Below are 19109 nucleotides of genomic sequence, written 5' to 3' on the forward strand. Positions count from 1 at the left end.
TGCTGTAGTGGCTTCACTATTGGACGACAACTCTAAAAACCAGGGTTGAATCCATTTGGCCATGGAAACTCATTGGATGACCTTTCATAGCATCATAAAATCACAGAATTGGAAGAGACCACAAAGGCCATCCAGTACAACACCCTGCCATGCAGGAATGCACAATCAAAGCATTCTTGACAGATAACCATCCAGACTCTGTTTAAAGCCCCCCCCCCAAAAAAAAAAAAAAAAAGAGAAGGAGACTCCATCACATTCCAAGGCAGCATATTCCACTGTCAAACAGCCCTTATTGTCAGGAACTTATTCCTAACGTTTAGATGGAATATCTTTTCCTAGTTTGAATCCTGTAATTTAGCACATCACATTATCTTAGCCACAGAGAAAGGCAAAGGCAAACTCCTTCTGGGTAAATCTTGCCAAGAAAATTTCATGATAGGTGGCATAAAGGCACACAACAACAACAAATGGTTCACATGGCTGTAACAGTGTTTGAAGATATGTGTGTTTGTGTGGTGCTCTCCTTGGGCATGCTGAAAAAGGGCATTTTGTTTATCTTCATTTCTAATTCTCTTTTAGGTCATTCTACCAAATCCCTGCCCCCCCCCCCTTCCTGACACTTTTGTCCTTTTGACCCCATTGACTGCACTGTAATGTGTCTGACCCAGTTGCAATTCAAAGGATGTTGTTAGTTTCAGCAAGCCAAAATTAATAAACACTGGACATAAATAGGTCCCTTCCAGCATGGTTTGCTGATCCCAGTATATTAATGTTGGATGAACTGCATTCCTGTTTATATACATATGATATAAGGTACCTCGGAGCCAAATTACACATTAAATTAATTAAGTGGTGTGCTATGCTGCTTTTATTTACCTTCAGGTAAATGTAAGGAGCTCAGTTCAGATTAGTATGACCACACCATGGGCCAACACTGAAGCATTTAAAGGGCTATTCCCCTAACAACAGTGTGAGGTGAATTTTGGGACAAAAATGTCTGGGCAAGATAAAGCTGAATCCTGATCCTTATGAGGAGATTCTGCACCTCCCTTCACAAAAATACAAAGTCCATGATTCTTTTTTGCAGGAGCAGGAGACACCACCAAACAAAGCAATCAGTGAGGCTGTGTGGTGGTTTTAAGGGACCCTGAGAATAAGTTTCATGCAATCCTCATCCCCACCATGATCCTAAAGGCTGCTGCTTCCCCTTGTCTTCCTTGTACACTAATATTTTGACTAAAGGGACCCTGCCACCCCAGTTTACCTCACTGCTTCCTTGAAGGGAGCAGTACCCTCATTTTGCTCATCCACTGTAACTACACCCTGTGTTTGAAGTACAGTAAATCCACAATAATTTCAGTATATGAATTATTCCCAATAACAGTTATGTTCCCATTAGGATCACCCTATGATGGAAATAATTTGAAGGCACACAACAATGCAAATAGTAGGATTCCTTCCTTCCTTCCTTCCTTCCTTCCTTCCTTCCTTCCTTCCTTCCTTCCTTCCTTTTGTTAGTGTTATCCACAGAAAACACATTTATATACAAATAATCCTGGCACTAGGTGGAAGCACTCATTTACTCTAAAGTATGTTCTGGTAATTTGTTGAAGCATTAACTCTAGGAAAAGATCCGAAGACTAAAAGAGCATCCATTTGTTTAAAAAATAAAACTGCTTGACTTCATTGAATTTCTCTGACATTACAAGGTTGTACTTCTTTATTTCAAGCACAAACATCATTGTGCCTGAACTCTGAATTCAAATTGATGAATTTCTGCAGGGTGCAGTTAATTTTACCAGCAATAAGACTATTTTAATTAAAGGAATTTTTTTCCTACCTTTAAATGAAGTGTCTAATACGCCCAATCAATTCCTGCCAATATGATCGTTCTACATGCAAGGAAAGATAGTAATTAATTAAAGGAAGCCCCTTCAAGGACAACTGGTCAGCTATGTACTGCCTAGAAATAGCTGACAAGGGCTATTTTCCCCTCCAATGTCATTAAATGACATGTATTAAATAGCATCCACTGCTTAGTATAAAAAATAAACTGTGAAGGAAAATAAATTACAAATTGAACTTGGAAACCAAAAACAGAAAAAGGACATTTTGAAATGGAATATATGTTCTGTTATTCCTTTCACAACAGTTATGTTTACCTTTTCAACACATGATACACATTAATGATGTAATACCAATTTTCTGTAGTGTTTTGAAAAGAGAAACAGACAAGTATATTTAGTTTTTGAAGGTGCACATTGCTGGTTGGACATAAAATCTCTGTAACTAATGGTGGCACAGAACATTCTCCTCATGTGCTGTTATCTTACTGTCAAGTCTATGTACAACAAAGAAGCTTGTAGAACCTTAAAGACTAACTAATAAGTTTTATTTGGCATAAGTCATTATGGACCACTGCCCATTTTTCAGATGAATAGAGTATAACCTTAGAAAGCAGGCAATTAGATCCAAGTGGAGAGAGAATGTGAAATGTAATAGAAAAGCAATACGTACTATTGTGCTGATGAATTTAATAGTGACTGTGAAGAGTCATTCAGCAGCCACTGGTATGCACCAAGCAGAGACAAACACAGACAAGAAGATTAACACAGGCGAGTTACACACCGCCAAAAAGTATGTGCTCGGCATGTACTAGGGTTAGGAAGGGGCGTCCTTTCTGAATGCCCCTAACCCTAGTACGTGCCGAGCACATACAAAATGGTGGAGCCCATTCTACATGGGCACCGCCATTTTGACGTAGTGGACGCTTAGCATCCGCACATTGCGGTGCAGAAATGATGCTGCAAGTGCACCATTGGCACCTTGTGGCGTCATAACCATGCCGCAAAAAGAACCCGCTTTTTGCAGATTCTTTTTGCTGCGCTGGGGAACCGCACAGTTTGTCTGCTGCGGTTCCCTGGTGCAGCAAACACGGGCACCGGCAGAGCGCCCTTTTTGGTCACTCTCTAAAGCACCACAGACACATTCATGGTGAAGAACAGTCTTTGTCTAGTGGTGGCTGGTGGCTTCCATAGTGAAGCTACTCTTGAGCTGGGATCCAAATAGTGCAGTTTGACACTGCTTTAATTGTCGTGGTCCTATTCTATAAAATTCTAGGATTTGTAGTTTTGCGGGATACTTAGCCTTCTCTGTCAGAGAGCTTTGGTGCCACAACACATTTCATATCCCAGGATTCCCTAGGATGGATCCATGACAATTAAAGCAGTGTCAAATTGCATTATTTTTGCAGTGCAGATGCAATCCTGCTGTCCACATTTTAAAAGAGCCATCTGAGGGGCTGAACTGGCCGTCCCTTTTTTTTGTACACTAATACTTTGACTAAAGGGCCCCTGCCACCCCTGTTTCACTCACTGCTCCCTTCAGGTTCAGGGTGTGTCAACTACATGCTGCAGCCCTGATCTGGCCTTTCTGTGGTGCAAAAAGGAACCGCAAGAAGTGGCTCCTGTTTGTGCTATGGAAAGGGCACCATAGTCACCGGCACTGTGGCTTTTCGGCAGGGCCAGAGGAGCACCATGATACCACCTGCCATGTGGTGGGGCATGCATCATCATGCCAGCATGGGGGTGGAGTTGGGGCATACATTGTGTGAACGCCACACCCCAACTCTGCCCCAATGCCAGTCTTTAATGCTGGTCTGTCAAGGCACGAAGTTCCTAGGCTCTCTTTACATGAGTGACCTAGTCCTTTTGGGTGCATCTGTATCTCCATCATATGGAATATTAGGATTTGTAGTTTTACAAAATCTTTACCCTTCCCTGCCAAAGACTACTGATGACTGACAAAACTACAAATACCAGGATTCTGTGGATGGAGCCATGGCAGTTAAAGTGGTGTCAAACTGCATTATTTCTACACTGTAGATGCACACTGAGGGGCTTTCTACACGGACATTTGGGACGTCCTCCGGACGTCCCATTTTAAAAAAGGGGCGTCTCTTTTAGACGCCCCATGGTCTAGTACGGACTCCGTCCGTACAAGATGGCGGCGCCCCTTCTACATGGGCGCCGCCATCTTTACGCATCGGACGCACAGCGTCCAGACGCGTCGCGCCGCTGCTGACGTAGCGAGCGCGCCCCTGGCGCCTCGCTACGTCGCAAACGCGACGCAAAAAGAAGCTCCATTTTGGAGCTTCTTTTTTCGGTCCGCGCGGGAGTCGGGCCGTTTGAAGGCTCCGGCTCCCCCGCGGACCTTCTGGCGGCGGTGCCAGACCGCTGCAAAGCGGCGGTCTGTACCCCGCCTGAGTCTTTTAGAAGACTCATAGGTGTGCATGTGAAAAAGTGCCTTCTGGATGATTTTTAAAAAAGAATCCTCCCTCTTTTAAATCTCCCCAAATTATTCATATATTCTTTTTATCCCCAATGGTTGCACCCTGGGAAAATCTATGTGCATCTATGTGAAGATGAAAAACAGAGGAGTTCCTTGAACTTAGTGTTGGACTTAGGACAGTAATGCCAGGGTTGGAATACTTGGTCAGCCAACAATTCTACCTGTCTCTCTGAATTTCCTTATCAGTCTCACAGAGATAAAATATTTTTTAAAAAACTCACAGAAACAAGATTTGATTCCTACATATATTTTTACAGATTAGAAAAGTAGGAATCTATTATTCAATTTATATTCCATTTTCCCCAAAAGTAGCACTCAATGTTATTAACAATACTTAAAAAACCACAGAAAGATAATTAAAACACAAAGCAATTAAAAAGACAATTATATCACATTAACAACAAAAATAGCAATACCACATCTATTTAAAAATACTTTAACAAAAAATCATCTTGATTTCCAAAGCCTTGTGTGAATAAAATATATTTGCCAGTTTGTGGGAAGACAGCAAAAATAAGAAAGGGGATCAACCAACCTGCTTCGGCAGGTAGCTACAGGTTTACCACAAGCTTTTATGGATATAAATCCACTTCTTCAGAGGCAGTACAGAGTGATATTAAAACCTCATGTTTTAAAACACATTTATGCAGTTGTGGGAATGGGACAGAATGTAATAGAATCCAGAAAATGCAAATCTTGTCCCTTGCCATGAAATCATGTCATATCCTTGAAAGCTCATTCTAAACTAAAAACCAGCTAGTCTTAAAGGTACAGCCACATTCCTTTTTTCCCTCTCACTTCCTTCCTCCTTTTTATGCGTAGGTTCAAATCGAGTTTAATTACAAAACTACTATTTTAAGCACAGAATGCACAGTAGTTTCTGATACACTACTTCAGCAGGTGATGATGTTGGCTGAGTTACAAAGAAGAGGAGATCCCACATTCATAGCTTCTTTTCTGCTTACTACTCAAAAATCAGTGAAATGATTGAAATTCTGTGAGCAAAGGCACTGTATGCAGACTCTTTAGTGATGTGAGAACATTACTGAAGACAATTCACATTCAGAAAGTTATGAAAGCAGGAAAAGGGGGTAGAAAATGTGAGTCCAATCACACCTTCTTTCCCTTCCCTGACTTCCAGAAGCAGACAGTGTTGTAATGTATGAGAAGGAACTGGGGAATACAGAAAAGGCATGAAGACAAAAATATAAAATGGAAGTGCGAAGAGGTAACAATAGGGGCAAGAAGCCTGAGAATGAATGTGGGGAATATGGATATGAATGGCAATGGGGGAGAGAGGTTGTGAACTTCCTATGGTTTCAGAAATCACTTTGGCATGCCCAAATCCACCATTTGTCGGTTTAGCTGTACCAGCTTTTCATAATGGAGCTCAAACTGAATCGCTCAGTCCTACATCTAAAAATGTCAGGATATTTATTGGGAAGTATTTCCACACTGCAGTTTTACCAAGTAAGTTCTATTGAACTTAGTGTGACATATTTCCAAGTCAATACATTTAAGTTCAGATTCACAACTCACAACTGAGATAGTCCATACAGCAATAGCCATTGTTAACAGTTTCTAACTAAACTGAAAAGCTTGCCAGATTTTACTGTGGTGAAGATTTAACCCCCACTCTTAAAAATGTCATTACAGTAACTTTTTGCAGAAAGCATACAAGTCATTTAACAATAACTGCTTTCACCCCTCCCCGAAAAAGATGCTTATTTCAAAAACAACTATTTTTGTTTAGCAGTGGGGATGGGAATGGAAATAAGCATCCTGTTGATTTTAAATTTGTTCTTTGCCAGTTCCTATTTAAGTGTTCCTGAAATTTTGGTGCAGCTGTATGGTTTATAATTTATAAACACTGTGCCATTAAGAGCAATTAGATATTAAACTTTAATAGCCCATGTTGTTGTGGATGTTCTATAAATCAGGTTGAGAGTGTTTGAGGTACAATTTACAGTGTTTTTGTTTCTGAACTTCTTTGCAGTGTGAAGTATATGTCAAAGTGAATCAAGTATCAGTGAGAAAAGGGAAAGACACCCAAACACAGAAAGCATAGATAATGATCTACTAAAACTCTCTTTTCATGGTATACAAAGACAATGTAGCAATAGAAGAGGGGAAAACAAATAGAAAATAACTGCTAAGGATTTTAAACTACTATTAAAAATCCATGCCAAATTATGCTCTTGCTGAAATGCATTTCAGATCATCACGGTTTAATAACCTTGTTCTTACTGCTCATGATATTATAGTAAAAGTTATTATTTTCAACCAAGCTGCACTATTTGTGTGGCAGTCTTGTGAACGTTCAGTGCAGACACTTTGTTGTTGATCTTTTAATCTTGTATCACATACTCCGTCATCCTCTCCTCTGTCATAAATCATCCCCGCCTTTTCTTTTCTGCTATTATGTCTGCAGCATTGCTCATTAAGGTTTATGCTAGCCAGAGCTCAAAACCATGGTTTATTTTTTATTTTTATTTTTTGAAAATGAAATTATGATTATATGCCATACTAACGGTAGTCTGGACCCAAGATTACACTCCTGTGTACATATACCTGGGAATAATACCCACCAAACATAATGGCACTTATTTCCAAGGAAACATGCATAGGATTATGCTATAACTGTCCTAATTTGAGGTGCTCTTACACATTATACATTATTGTTATGATTTGAAAGAAAGAATATTCTGAAAATTCTGCCAAACTTTTAGCATTGAGATTGAAGTTCTTAAGAAAGAGGGATTTTAAAAAAAATTACATTCAGTACTTAAAGTGACCTCCATGACCTGAAAAATACAGAAAACCTATTTTAGGCTATATTTACTGAAGAGACAATTGATTCTGTTAATTTATTGGATCTTATTTTGTTCACCTATTTGGATTTATAAGGAGGAGGACTTTTGGAATATTATTTTATTGTAACATTACATAATTAGCATTTAATTCATATTTTGTGGGGGGCTTTGTATTAAATATATTTGTTCTGAGGAGTGTGTTCATGTACATACATGCATATGCAATTGACTTATGAGATTGAAATCAGCTGTAATGACTTGTGATTTCTTTGTCAGTGAAACAATGAATCCATTATGGGTTTCAATCTAAACTTTGAAGGAACCAATCAAAGTGCTAAACTTATTTTAGGGATTTGGTTTAGTACCTTGGGGCCCAAACAGACAGGCCAAAACAAAGCTGCTTTGGGAGGTATGCTGCTTAAATGTTGCATGCATCCTAAGAGGTTGGAAGCCATGCCAAAGCCACTCTCCAGTCCTTAGGACTGGAGTGCAGCTTTGGCACAGCTTCTAGCCTTTTAAGATGCATGTGTCATTTAAACAGCATACCTCCAAAGTGACCCAAAGCAGATTTACTTTGACCTGTCTGTTCGGGCCCTTGAATAACTATTTTGAAGTGTGGAACAAAACCCAGAACAGATTCCCCTACTGAATTTTGGCCACACTCCCTTTTTGCCTTACTATTTGAATTTTCTTTAAATTAGATTTAGATGCTGATGTTCATTGTTATTAGATATCTTACAACTTTTGCCACTACTGCATTAAAGTATGTTTAAGTAAATAGACTAATATACAGTCAGCCTTCCCCATAGGCAGGCTTCTGTGGCTTTGAGCTTACACGGAAGGCAAGCCCTAGCAGAAATAATGGGGTGTGTACCCACTCCCTTCGCTGCCACAAGCATGCATCCCATTATTTTCTATGGGGCTTGAGCATATGCTTTTTCCCCATACACAGGTGGAGAGGATCTGGAACTGATCCCCTGTGTATGGGGAGGGTGTACTGCAATTTATTTAACCCAGAACTCACTATCTTGAGCATTGGTTTATTAATAATGATATACTATGCTTTAACAAAAATTAGATTGACTAATGATACTTCATTAAGTCAGAAGGAAAGTAAAGCTAGTTTAACCTATTTATTTTCCCCACTGTCTCTCTTATGCTCTGTCTACCTATTAGAGCTAAATTATTAGCAGAAGGATGTCTTATTTAATTGTATACATAAAAATCCTATTTCAGTGTTTTTTATTGTTGCAGTCCTCAATTATTCAATCCTCACTCAACAACAAAGTGATAATTAGACATCAAAAGCCAAGTAGATTACTGTCAAGATCTCTCCTGACATCCATTTAACACTTAATCAGAGCTTAATGCTATAAATTCTGTTTTCAAGCAGTATTAAGGTCTAAATAAAAGGTATAAGAGTTAGTAATTATCTTGACTTCCTTGTAGTAGGAAACAAGTTATAAATGTTCCAGATAAACACAAACAGTTCAGTGAAGATTTGTCTCAATCTGTACTATGAATATTACTATATTTTCCACAATACATTGTCGCAATGTACAGGCCTCAATCTGATTGTATAGCTAATGAATGAACAGAAACATGGTGATACTTACATAGATTTCAATGAATCAATGGGTCTACTCCAGTTAAAAAACAATTTAATGTAAGGTCATATCATCCTGTATTCACAACATTACTCAATCCAAACCATTCTCAACCTATTTAGAACTGATCTTCATCAGAACTAAACCCAACTGTATTTTCCACATGCTGCATGGAGCAAGACAACAAGCTTCCCCCTCCTCCTCTGCCCCCACAAGTCCTTATAACATCTTTACCTATGTTGACAGAAACTCTCGAGACCAGATGTAGCATCTGCAAAATTGTACCTTTTTTTCCATTTCACATTTCAGAAAGCCATTTTAAAAGTATATTTCATCTGTTCCTTGTATCTACAACTATTCTTCCCAAGTAAAAATCCTGTCAGTTTGATATACCTGGGGCTCATTCCCACTTGCAGTATAACCCGATTCCCGATTCAGCTTCTCTCCATGTTGGTAATTGTTCCCAAAAAGTTCCTCATTACCATTATGAAATGAGATCTTTTCATTAAGCCAGCGGAATCAGTTTTTTAAGCACGATTGTCATCCCCATTAGTTTGCACTGATTCAAAATAAATATCAACCATCATGGCAGCCCAGGCTCTGGGTGGGGAGGAAGGCAGGAACCTGGCAGGAGGGGGGGGGGGACAGGGGATGTTTTTTTAAAAAATAAAATTAATCGATGAATCGATAGATTTGTCTAGCAACTACTTGCCTTTGCAAGTAGTTGCTAAACTGATCTGTCAATTCATCAATTAATTTTATTTACAAAAAAAAAAAGCACCCGTCACACTAACAAATAAAAAGGCAGCACTGGGTGTGTGTATGAAATCTCCCAAAAACTGGGGAGGGGTGGCAAACCTCTGCCATTAGTCCCTCTCCTCCAGAATGATGCAATTTTGATCCATCATTCCCACTTGTTGAACACTCTTCGGAATCAATTCTTTTCAAAAGAACCTCTTTCTAACTAGCGTCTGGAAAAATCAAGTTTTTTGCCTCTGTCTTGCTTTATCATGACAGCAATAGAATACATTGCGACAGGAACTGGTTTCAAATGAGAACGATGGTCATTTAAATCAATCGGCACTTTGCTCTATTTCATAGTGGGAACGCGTCCCTGGTTTATTAATAACTATTCTCTATTCTCCTCTTCTCCAGATGAACACAGTTACAAATTGCTTCCAGTGCTGGTATCAAGAAATCATTTTAATTGATTGTACAGAATAATAGTTATCAAATAATGTAATAATCATATAGAAGTTTATCCACATTTTGTTCTTAGGCTACAAGTAAAGGGTGGCATCCTGTTCAGTTTTTAAGATGTCATAAACTGGACTTACAGCCTCTTATATTTTACTATTCACATTTATGGCTGCAGCTCTACATCCACAATCATAGAAGCTCCCTAAAACTCACCTTAAAAGCCAGGAAGCTGCACCAAATGAAGGAGTTTGCAGTGTGGTTAAAGTGAGTACTGAAGGATGATGCTCTTGGGGTCCTGTTGCAACTGCTCATTGTACCATAGCTTACTGGTGGTAGGAGGCTGGATGCATTGTATCCTACAGTGCTCTGCTCACCAGCATTGTGGAACTCTTTCAGTTGGTGTACCCATCTGGCTTTTAAGGTGGGTTTTGGGGAAACAGATCAGGATGAGCTAGGTCATCATGGGAATAGTCCCAATGGGATTTCTATGCCCATAATGGAGTGAATTGTCTGAGTTTGTTTTTTACACTTTTCAAGATTTTCTGGCAATGTTTTATGTGCTCTTTGGATTCCTTGTGTGTGTGCTGTGTCCATTGTAGAATGGATCATGCTAATGTTTTATGAATTTTGAGCTTTCTTTCCATCCTCTAGATGCAAAACAGAAACTTGTATAGAGAAAGGGTGCAGCTACACTGTAGAAATAATGTAGTTTGACACCACTTTAAGTGCTGTAGCTCCATCCTATGGAATCCTGGGATTTGTAGTTTTACAGGGGCTTTAGCTTTCTGTGTCAAAGGATGCTGGTCCCTCATAAAACTATAAATCCCAGGATTCTGTAGGATGAAGCAACGGAAGGTAAAGTGGACTCAAATGGCACTATTTCTACAGTGTAGGTGCACTCATAGGAGTTTACCGCACAGGACCGAGGGACGTTCTCAGAACGGATCGGGAGGAGCAGGAACAAGTGGGGGACGGATTTTACCGCACACTCCAGTCCCTCACTTGTTCCGTTCCCCCTCTCTTCCATGCTCATTTCGTTCCAGAAGGGAACGGTTTTTGAGAACTGTTTTGAACAGTTCTCAAAAATTGCCCCCTCTGGAACAGATTAAGAACAGAAGAAAGGGGGAATGGAACGAGTGAGGGACTGGAGTGTGTGGTAAAATCTGTCCCCCACTGAGAACAGACTGAGGAGGAACAGTGCAGCAAACTCCCCAGTCTTGAATTTGGGTAAACAAACATGGATGCTTACCTTCAAATGCTCATCTGCAGAGGTTCTAGCACGATGTGAAATCTTCTATAGGATAGTGATCATCCTCAGAATTTTAGGAGGCAAAAACAAACTAACAAGGTTTCTTTTTGTTCAATTGATTCTGTAATTGCCTGTGAAGGTTTCTACTATGGATTCTGAGTTTGAAGGATGAGCAATAAGTATTCTATGCACAGAGTGCTATAACTTAAAACAGGATAAGCAAACTATAACATCCCTTTAATCACCCAGACTACTTTTTTTGGCAAAAAGAAAGTCAATTGTCCACAGTACTTCTTTTAAAAACAACAACTATTTTTTCTCCAAACCAGAAGTGATTTTTAAACTGGCTTGGATCATATCCTGAGACAAAGGCAGGGTATAAATGCAATAAAATAAACAAACAAATACTTTCTGGAGTGTTATTTTTGAGGATCCCAGAGAAGCTGCCCACCTTGATATAAAACACTCTCTGTGTGTGTAGTGTTGTAAACATGTCCCTTAATAGATTATTCAACATTCTTGTTTCTGTGTTGTTTCCAGAATGGAAGGTGTAACTTGCATGGACTTCCTTCCTATAAAATTGTGAGTGGATGAGGAAGTCCATCTGGAGAAAATAGACACAATTTAGGAAAATTACTTTTCTTATTTTCGTTCTTCTTGGATGGACTACATCTTCCACAATCTCCATCCAGCGTAGCCAACTGTTCCTCCTCCCATTTCCCTTTTACAAAAACAAACCACAGGACAAAAAAGAAACACTGCAGAAATAATCTGATCTGACAGCTTTAACTGCCCTGGATCAATGCTAGGCAATTCTGGGAACTGTAGTTTTGTGACACATTCAGCCTTCTCTGTCAGAGAGCTCTGGTGCCACTATAAATCCCAGGATTCTGTAGCACTGAGCCAGGGCAGTTAAGTCTCAAATTGAATTATTTCTTCAGTATGTTTTGAACCTTTGTCTTTGTAATGAGGGAGTCTTGTCCTTGTAATGTTTGCTCGTAAGTAATGCCTGTGGTGTGGTTTACTTTGGAGTAAATTGGATTATTAGTTATACACACCCTTCCAGGCTTCAGGGCTTTCTAGTCAGCCCTAAGGGAAATAAAAGGGGAGGGGAAGAATTACATTGTAAAGATAGGCACAATAGGACTGATTTTTCCCTTGCTAAGTGTGGATAAGATTTCACTTTCTCCACACGCACTCCAGAGACCCAAAGGAAAAGGTGACATGGTGAACAGTGAGATAAACTTTAAGCCAAACAGATTTTGTTGTTTTTATGGAAGCAGAATTAACAGCAGCACTTCCCCCCCCCCAAAAAAAAAACATGTTGTAAGATCCTGTCTGAATGGATGTTTATATTAAGTACATAACCCTTTCATTTGAAGTGCTGGTCCTTTTACTTCATTTGCAAATGATGTAAAATTAAAATTCTCACACCTTGGTCGAGAAGTGGCCACATTTCACAGCTCATTAAAGACTTTATTGAAGTATCAAGGATACCAAATCCCATACATTTAACCAACAGTGACAACTCTTCAACACCTCCTTATGTGTATATGCCTTCAAATTGCCTGTCAACTTATGCTGACACCGTGAATTTCATAGGGTTTTCTTGGGCAAGGAATACTCAGAGGTGGTTTTGCCAATTCTTTCCTCTAAAATATCATTCACAGCACCTGGTATTAATTGGCAGTCTAACTAGTACTAACCAGGTCTGACCCTGCTGAGCTTCCAAGATCAGACAGAATTTTGCACCTTTTGGGTGTTAAGGGCCTATTATAACCCTACTATCTAACATGGCGATTCCATGGTCAGAAATACTAAAAGATAAAGGAGTTCAGGATGGATGGGAGTTTCTCAAAAGAGAGATACTGAAGGCACAATTTCAAACAGTTCCAGTGAGAAAGAAAAACGGGAGGTGTCTCAAGAAACCAGGATGGATGACTAAGGAACTTTCAACCGAACTAAGTTTGAAACGGAACATGTATAAGAAATGGAAAAAGGGGGAAATCACAAAAAAGGAATTCAAAGAAATAGCAGGCATGTGTAGGGGTAAAGTCAGAAAAGCTAAAGCGCAGAATGAACTCAGGCTTGCTAGAGAGGTTAAGAACAATAAAAAGGGCTTTTATGGATATGTCCGCAGCAAGAGGAAGAAGAAGGAAACGGTAGGGCCACTGCGTGGAGAAGATGGCAAAATGCTAACAGGAGATAGAGAAAAGGCAGAATTACTCAACACCTTCTTTGCCTCAGTCTTCTCAGAAAAGGCAAAGGGTGCTCAACCTGGGGATAATGGAGCAGAGGACAGAATAGGGGAATTTCAGCACAGAATAAGTAAAGAGATAGTAGAGGAACACCTTGTTAATCTAAATGAATTTAAGTCTCCAGGACCAGATGAACTCCATCCAAGGGTATTAAAAGAACTGGCAAAAGTAATATCGGAGCCATTGGCAATCATATTTGAAAACTCCTGGAGAACAGGAGAGATCCCAGCAGACTGGCGAAGGGCAAACGTTGTCCCCATCTTCAAAAAGGGGAAAAAAGAGGATCCCAACAATTATCGTCCAGTTAGTCTGACATCAGTTCTAGGAAAGATTCTGGAGCAGATCATTAAACAGAGAGTCTGTGAACATCTAGAAGGCAATGCCATAATCACAAAAAGTCAACATGGGTTTCAGAGAAACAAGTCATGCCAGACAAATCTAATCTCTTTCTTTGATAAAATTACCAGCTTGGTAGATGAAGGGAATGTTGTGGATATAGTATATCTTGATTTCAGTAAGGCCTTGACAAGGTTTCCCATGACATTCTTGCAAACAAGCTTGTAAAATGTGGGCTAGACAAGGTAACTGTTAAATGGATCTGTAATTGGTTGACAGGCCGAACCCAAAGGGTGCTCAACAATGGCTCCTTTTCATCCTGGAGAGAGGTGACCAGTGGGGTCCCACAGGGCTCTGTCCTGGGCCCAGTGCTATTCAACATCTTTATCAATGACCTGGATGACAGAATTGGGAGCATACTTATCAAATTTGCAGATGACACCAAATTAGGGGGAATAGCTAATACCCCAGAGGACAGGATCAAGATTCAAAATGACCTGAATAGACTAGAAAGCTGGGCCAAAGCTAACAAAATGAAATTCAACACAGAGAAATGTAAGGTATTGCACTTAGGGCGGAAAAATAAAATGCACAGATACAGGATGGGTGACACCTGGCTGAATGAAACTACGTGTGAAAGGGATCTAGGAGTCCAAGTAGACCAGAAGTTGAACATGAGTGAACAGTGTGATGCGGCAATTAAAAGGCCAATGCTATTTTAGGCTGCATCAATAGAAGTATAGTGTCAAGATCAAGAGAAGTAATAGTGCCACTGTATTCTGCTTTGGTCAGGCCCCACCTAGAATATTGTGTCCACTTCTGGGCGCCACAATTCAGAAAGGACATTGAGAAACTGGAGCGTGTCCAAAGGAGGGCGACAAAAATGGTGAAGGGTCTGGAAACCATGCCCTATGAGGAACGACTTAGGGAGCTGGGGTTGTTTAGCCTGGAGAAAAGAAGGTTAAGAGGTGATATGATAGCCCTGTTGAAATATTTGAAAGGATGTCATATTGAGGAGGGAGCAAGCTTGTTTTCTGCTGCTCCAGAGAACAGGACCCGGAACAATGGATGCAAGCTACAGGAAAAGAGATTCCACCTGAACATTAGGAGGAACTTCCTGACAGTAAGGGCTGTTCGGCAGTGGAATGCACTTCCTCGGAAGGTGATAGAGTCTCCTTCCTTGGAGGTCTTTAAACAGAGGCTGGATGGCCATCTGTCAGGGATGCTTTGATTTGGATTTCCTGCATGGCAGGGGGTTGGACTGGATGGCCCTAGTGGTCTCTTCCAACTCTACGATTCTATGATTCTATGAAAAAATAAAAAATAAAACTTATCTTTTTTAAAATGTGCAGGGGCTTTCTGTGAGACGGAAATCAATGAATGTGAGAGTAACCCATGCAAACATGGAGGTTCCTGTAATGACTGCTTAGGCCATTTTAAATGTATCTGCCCAGTGGGTAAGTATTCTTCAGCATTAATATGTGCCATGTTGTGTATCCTTAGGAGGGCAATACCTATATTTCAGTCAATGGTAGAATTGCCAGAGTGAAGCATGAAGAAGGTTGCCGTACCTTACATGACTGTAGAAGAGGGGTTCACCAGGTGTTGCTTGTCACACAACAACATAACAAGCAACACCTGCTGAAATTCCCTCTTCTGCATCATCATTAAAGGTACAATTTTCCCTATAGGAGCCAGAAAAACATGTTTTGCTATTCAAATTCCCCTTCTCTTCAACAGCCTGATTCTATAATAAAGCTGGTATCACCCATAATTGAAGCTTTTGCAAGTACAATGGCTGTGTTATTGAGCTTCCCCTAGTTTGTTAAATCTCCAAAAGAAGCAAAATGAATACCACATCTTAATAAAAATCGTATAGTGCTATTGGGAAGCAGCACAAATTGTTTCAGGGACCAGACTGCATGCAAAAGGTTATGGTTTATAGTTCTCTTAAAATCTAATGAATTAAATGCAGACTAGGTTGCAAGGTAAGCCCACTTGAAGTCCCAGTAGAATCAATGGGATTTATTTTCACATAAACGTCCCTAATGTCCATTTTCATTTTTACAGTCTTTGAAATTCCCATCTTGATATTTATGATGTATGCAGTAATCAAAACTTATGAATTAGCTGCATGTTAATATTGTCAGACTGAACCATGATGTTCTAATTATGATAGAATTTGTACTGATGTTGTTTGTTTGCCATAGGATTTGAAGGCCAGCAGTGTGAAGTCGATGTTGATGCTTGCCTGTTACACAATATAAGCTGCAACCCGGGAGCTCAGTGTGTGGACAAACCATATGAACTTGCTTATATGTGTGGGATAGCATGCCAGGAAAATTCAGAGGTAAGATAAAATAAAAAGTAAGGCCTGTTACAGACAGCCAAAATAAAGCTGCTTCAGGTCTCTTTGGAGGTATGCTATTTAAATGATGCATGGGTCCTAAGAGTCCAGAGGTCGCACCAAAGCCACACTCCATTCCTAAGCACTGGAGTGCAGCTTTGGTGCAGCTTCCGAATTCTTAGGATGCATGCAGCATTTAAACAGCATACCTCCAAAGAGATCTGAAGCAGCTTTACTTTGGCAGTCTGTAATAGGCCTAAGATAGTCTGCTCTTGTCCTTGAAGACTGCAACCACACAGCCAAAATAACCCAGTTTGACATCACTTTAACTGTCATGGGTTAATGCTATGGAACTGTGAGATTTGTAGATTGGTGAGACATTTAGCTTTCTCTATCAAAGAGCTCTGGTCTCACAACCAACTACAATTTCCTGAAGGCCATAGCCGTGGCAGTTAAAGTGATATCAAACCGTATTGTAAATAAATAAATAAATAAATAAATAAATAAATAAATAAAATTTCTGCAATACAGTTGCAGCCTGTGTGTGTGTGTGTGTGTGTGTGTGTGTGTGTGTGTAAAGTGATAAACAAAAAATAATAATGCAAGATCTGGATGGAGTGAGACTGAGAAAGATAGAGAGAAACATTGAACTTTTATGGAATGTATTTGCAGATGGGTGGGAGTAATCCCAGTACTTTCTCCCTGCCACATCATATTAAACAGTGTGTAGTTTTCCATCTATCCTGAGCTAGTATGTTTGTCTCTTGTAAGTATTTTAAATGAAAATCCTATACCTACTTACCCAAGACTATGCTGCACTGAATGCAGTGGGTCTTATTTCTGAGCAGAAATGCATAGGATTGTGAATTACTGCCCTCAGTATTAATCACACTACCTTTTAAAAGAATTACTTTTCTGTGAGAGTGAACAGTGCCTTTTTTGCAGTAACAGCAACAGCCAAAGCTGTTACTTCTTGCACAATAGACAGCCTATTCTGTGAAGATAATAAACACTTGTATTTTGCTCTGATAACTTTTTTAAAGAAATAACTTTCATGAAATTTTTGCAAAGACATTTCTTCCAAATGCAGACAACCTCTCGTAGTGAAACAAAGAAAGATACATCCTGAGAGTTTGCACCGACTTGTGCCCAGTGGAACTCCAAAGCGTCTGGCCAACAATTGCATGTTACATAGGATTCTGTTTATGCAACATACTATCCAGGCTTCATTGGATTTCTAAGGTTTTCCCATATCTTCGTTGCAGTTACAGGGGAAGATTGGTTGTAAATCTGTCTTCATGGAGCATGAAATATGAAACATTCTTCACAAGGCAGGAATTTGGGAAGTGGAAAGGGATGAGTGGAGTTTAAGTTATTCCACACATACACACACCTATGTCAGAAATGCACATAAGAGATGGGAGATAAATTAATTTAAAAAGTAAAAGATCAAGCAAATTGCACAATACTCAAGCTGTTGAATTACTTCTAGAATTACACTGGATGTTAGAGTGAACTTGCAAAACAGAACTCCAATTGGAAAATCATTTTTAAAACATATTAGTGCCTCCAAACTAGACACCAAGAAAAAGGTCAGGTGGAAACTGTGACCTTCCAAATATTATAGGACTCCAAATTCTGATACTCTGATTCAGAAAGGCCAGTGGTCAAGGATGGTAAGAGCTAAATCCAACAACACCTTGAAGGTTTGGGTTTTATCACAGCTATGATTCAGGCAATTCTAATACAAATAACTTTCAGAGGTAATTGCCTTACATGACTAATACTCTTATTGTTATCTGTGCCATGTCTGCCAGTTAAATATTCCATAGTCTTTGTACTGGCTGCTTAAAAAAATTCAATGTAAATTGTTGTGTATGTGGAAATTTTAATGTTTTTCATTTTTTTTAAAAAAATGGATAAATATCTGTCACACATGGCAATGTTCTGAAATGATGCAATAACCATTATGGCCATTTAGACTGGAAAGTGCTGATGTGCTGAGGAATCTGATGGGAGCTACTAAAGCATTTTAGCATAATATTTGCTAAAAGCTCTCAGACACATTTAATATATTCATACAATCATTATACAGATTATAATATACATTTGTGCTAGTTGTGTGTATATGTAGGATTCTGAGCATTTAATCAGGTAAATTACTTTTGTTTTCTGAAGTAAATGAAAATAGCAGTTAATAGTACTTATGAAATCTATTGGCCTCTTGGTTTTCTGTAGTGCAAGGTTCAATAAATTAATAGCTTTTGCTTAATGAAATGAATAATTGCTAAAAATAACTCTGAATGGTATTTGGCACATTTTGGAATACATTACACTTCTGGAAGTTGTTGTAAAGGTAATAAATCAATGTTGATGTAAAAAAAGGAGGGGGGGGAATAAAAAGACCAAATTCATAGAGAGTTGAATAGGGCCACTTTATTTATGTTATTTAACAATTAAGCTATTAAAACTATTTTGAACCTATGAAATGCAAAAGGGAGGAATGAGGTAATGTAGGCAAGGTAAAAAAGACCACTTGCCCTCTCAATCCCTGCCCATCTTGGCTGGCCATCCAGGGAGGTGAGGCATTGACCGTTAGTGGGGTGCTGTCGTTTTCTCTCTTCAATCAGTTCTGTAACAGATCAATCTTCCCTTGTTCATTTATTGTCTTGTTTTACTTCATGTGGTGGTACTATAGTTTGAGGAATACTTGTTGTAATTCCTTGAGTTTGGCATCCCTGTCTTGTGAGTCTGAGCAGATGAGATTGTCTTGGAGGGCTTGACTATAGACTATTGATCTGGTGGTGTATTCAGCATGGAAACTGGAGGTTTGTAAGTTAGTATAGCAGTCAATGGGTTTGTGGTGCTTAAATATCCATTTTGTAGCTATACCATGGTGTCCAGAAAGTGAACTTGTTCTGTTGATAGTTCCAGGCTGAGACTGAAGGT

General features: G+C 39.4%; 1 protein-coding gene across 1 annotated transcript in view; it reads left to right on the forward strand.

Moving 5' to 3' along the window:
• Window positions 1–19109, forward strand: part of LOC149311398 (protein eyes shut homolog) — a 154536-nt gene that overhangs the window by 110816 nt on the left and 24611 nt on the right. The window contains exons 7-8 of the mRNA XM_089530994.1: window positions 15166–15270; window positions 16024–16163. Of these exons, the coding sequence (XP_089387120.1) occupies window positions 15166–15270; window positions 16024–16163 (245 nt within the window). The remainder of the gene's footprint in view (window positions 1–15165; window positions 15271–16023; window positions 16164–19109) is intronic.

Source organism: Sceloporus occidentalis, unplaced genomic scaffold, assembly GCF_023333645.1.
Source record: "Sceloporus occidentalis isolate IW3139 unplaced genomic scaffold, rSceOcc1.0.p SCAF_6, whole genome shotgun sequence".
Classification (NCBI taxonomy): domain Eukaryota; kingdom Metazoa; phylum Chordata; class Lepidosauria; order Squamata; family Phrynosomatidae; genus Sceloporus; species Sceloporus occidentalis.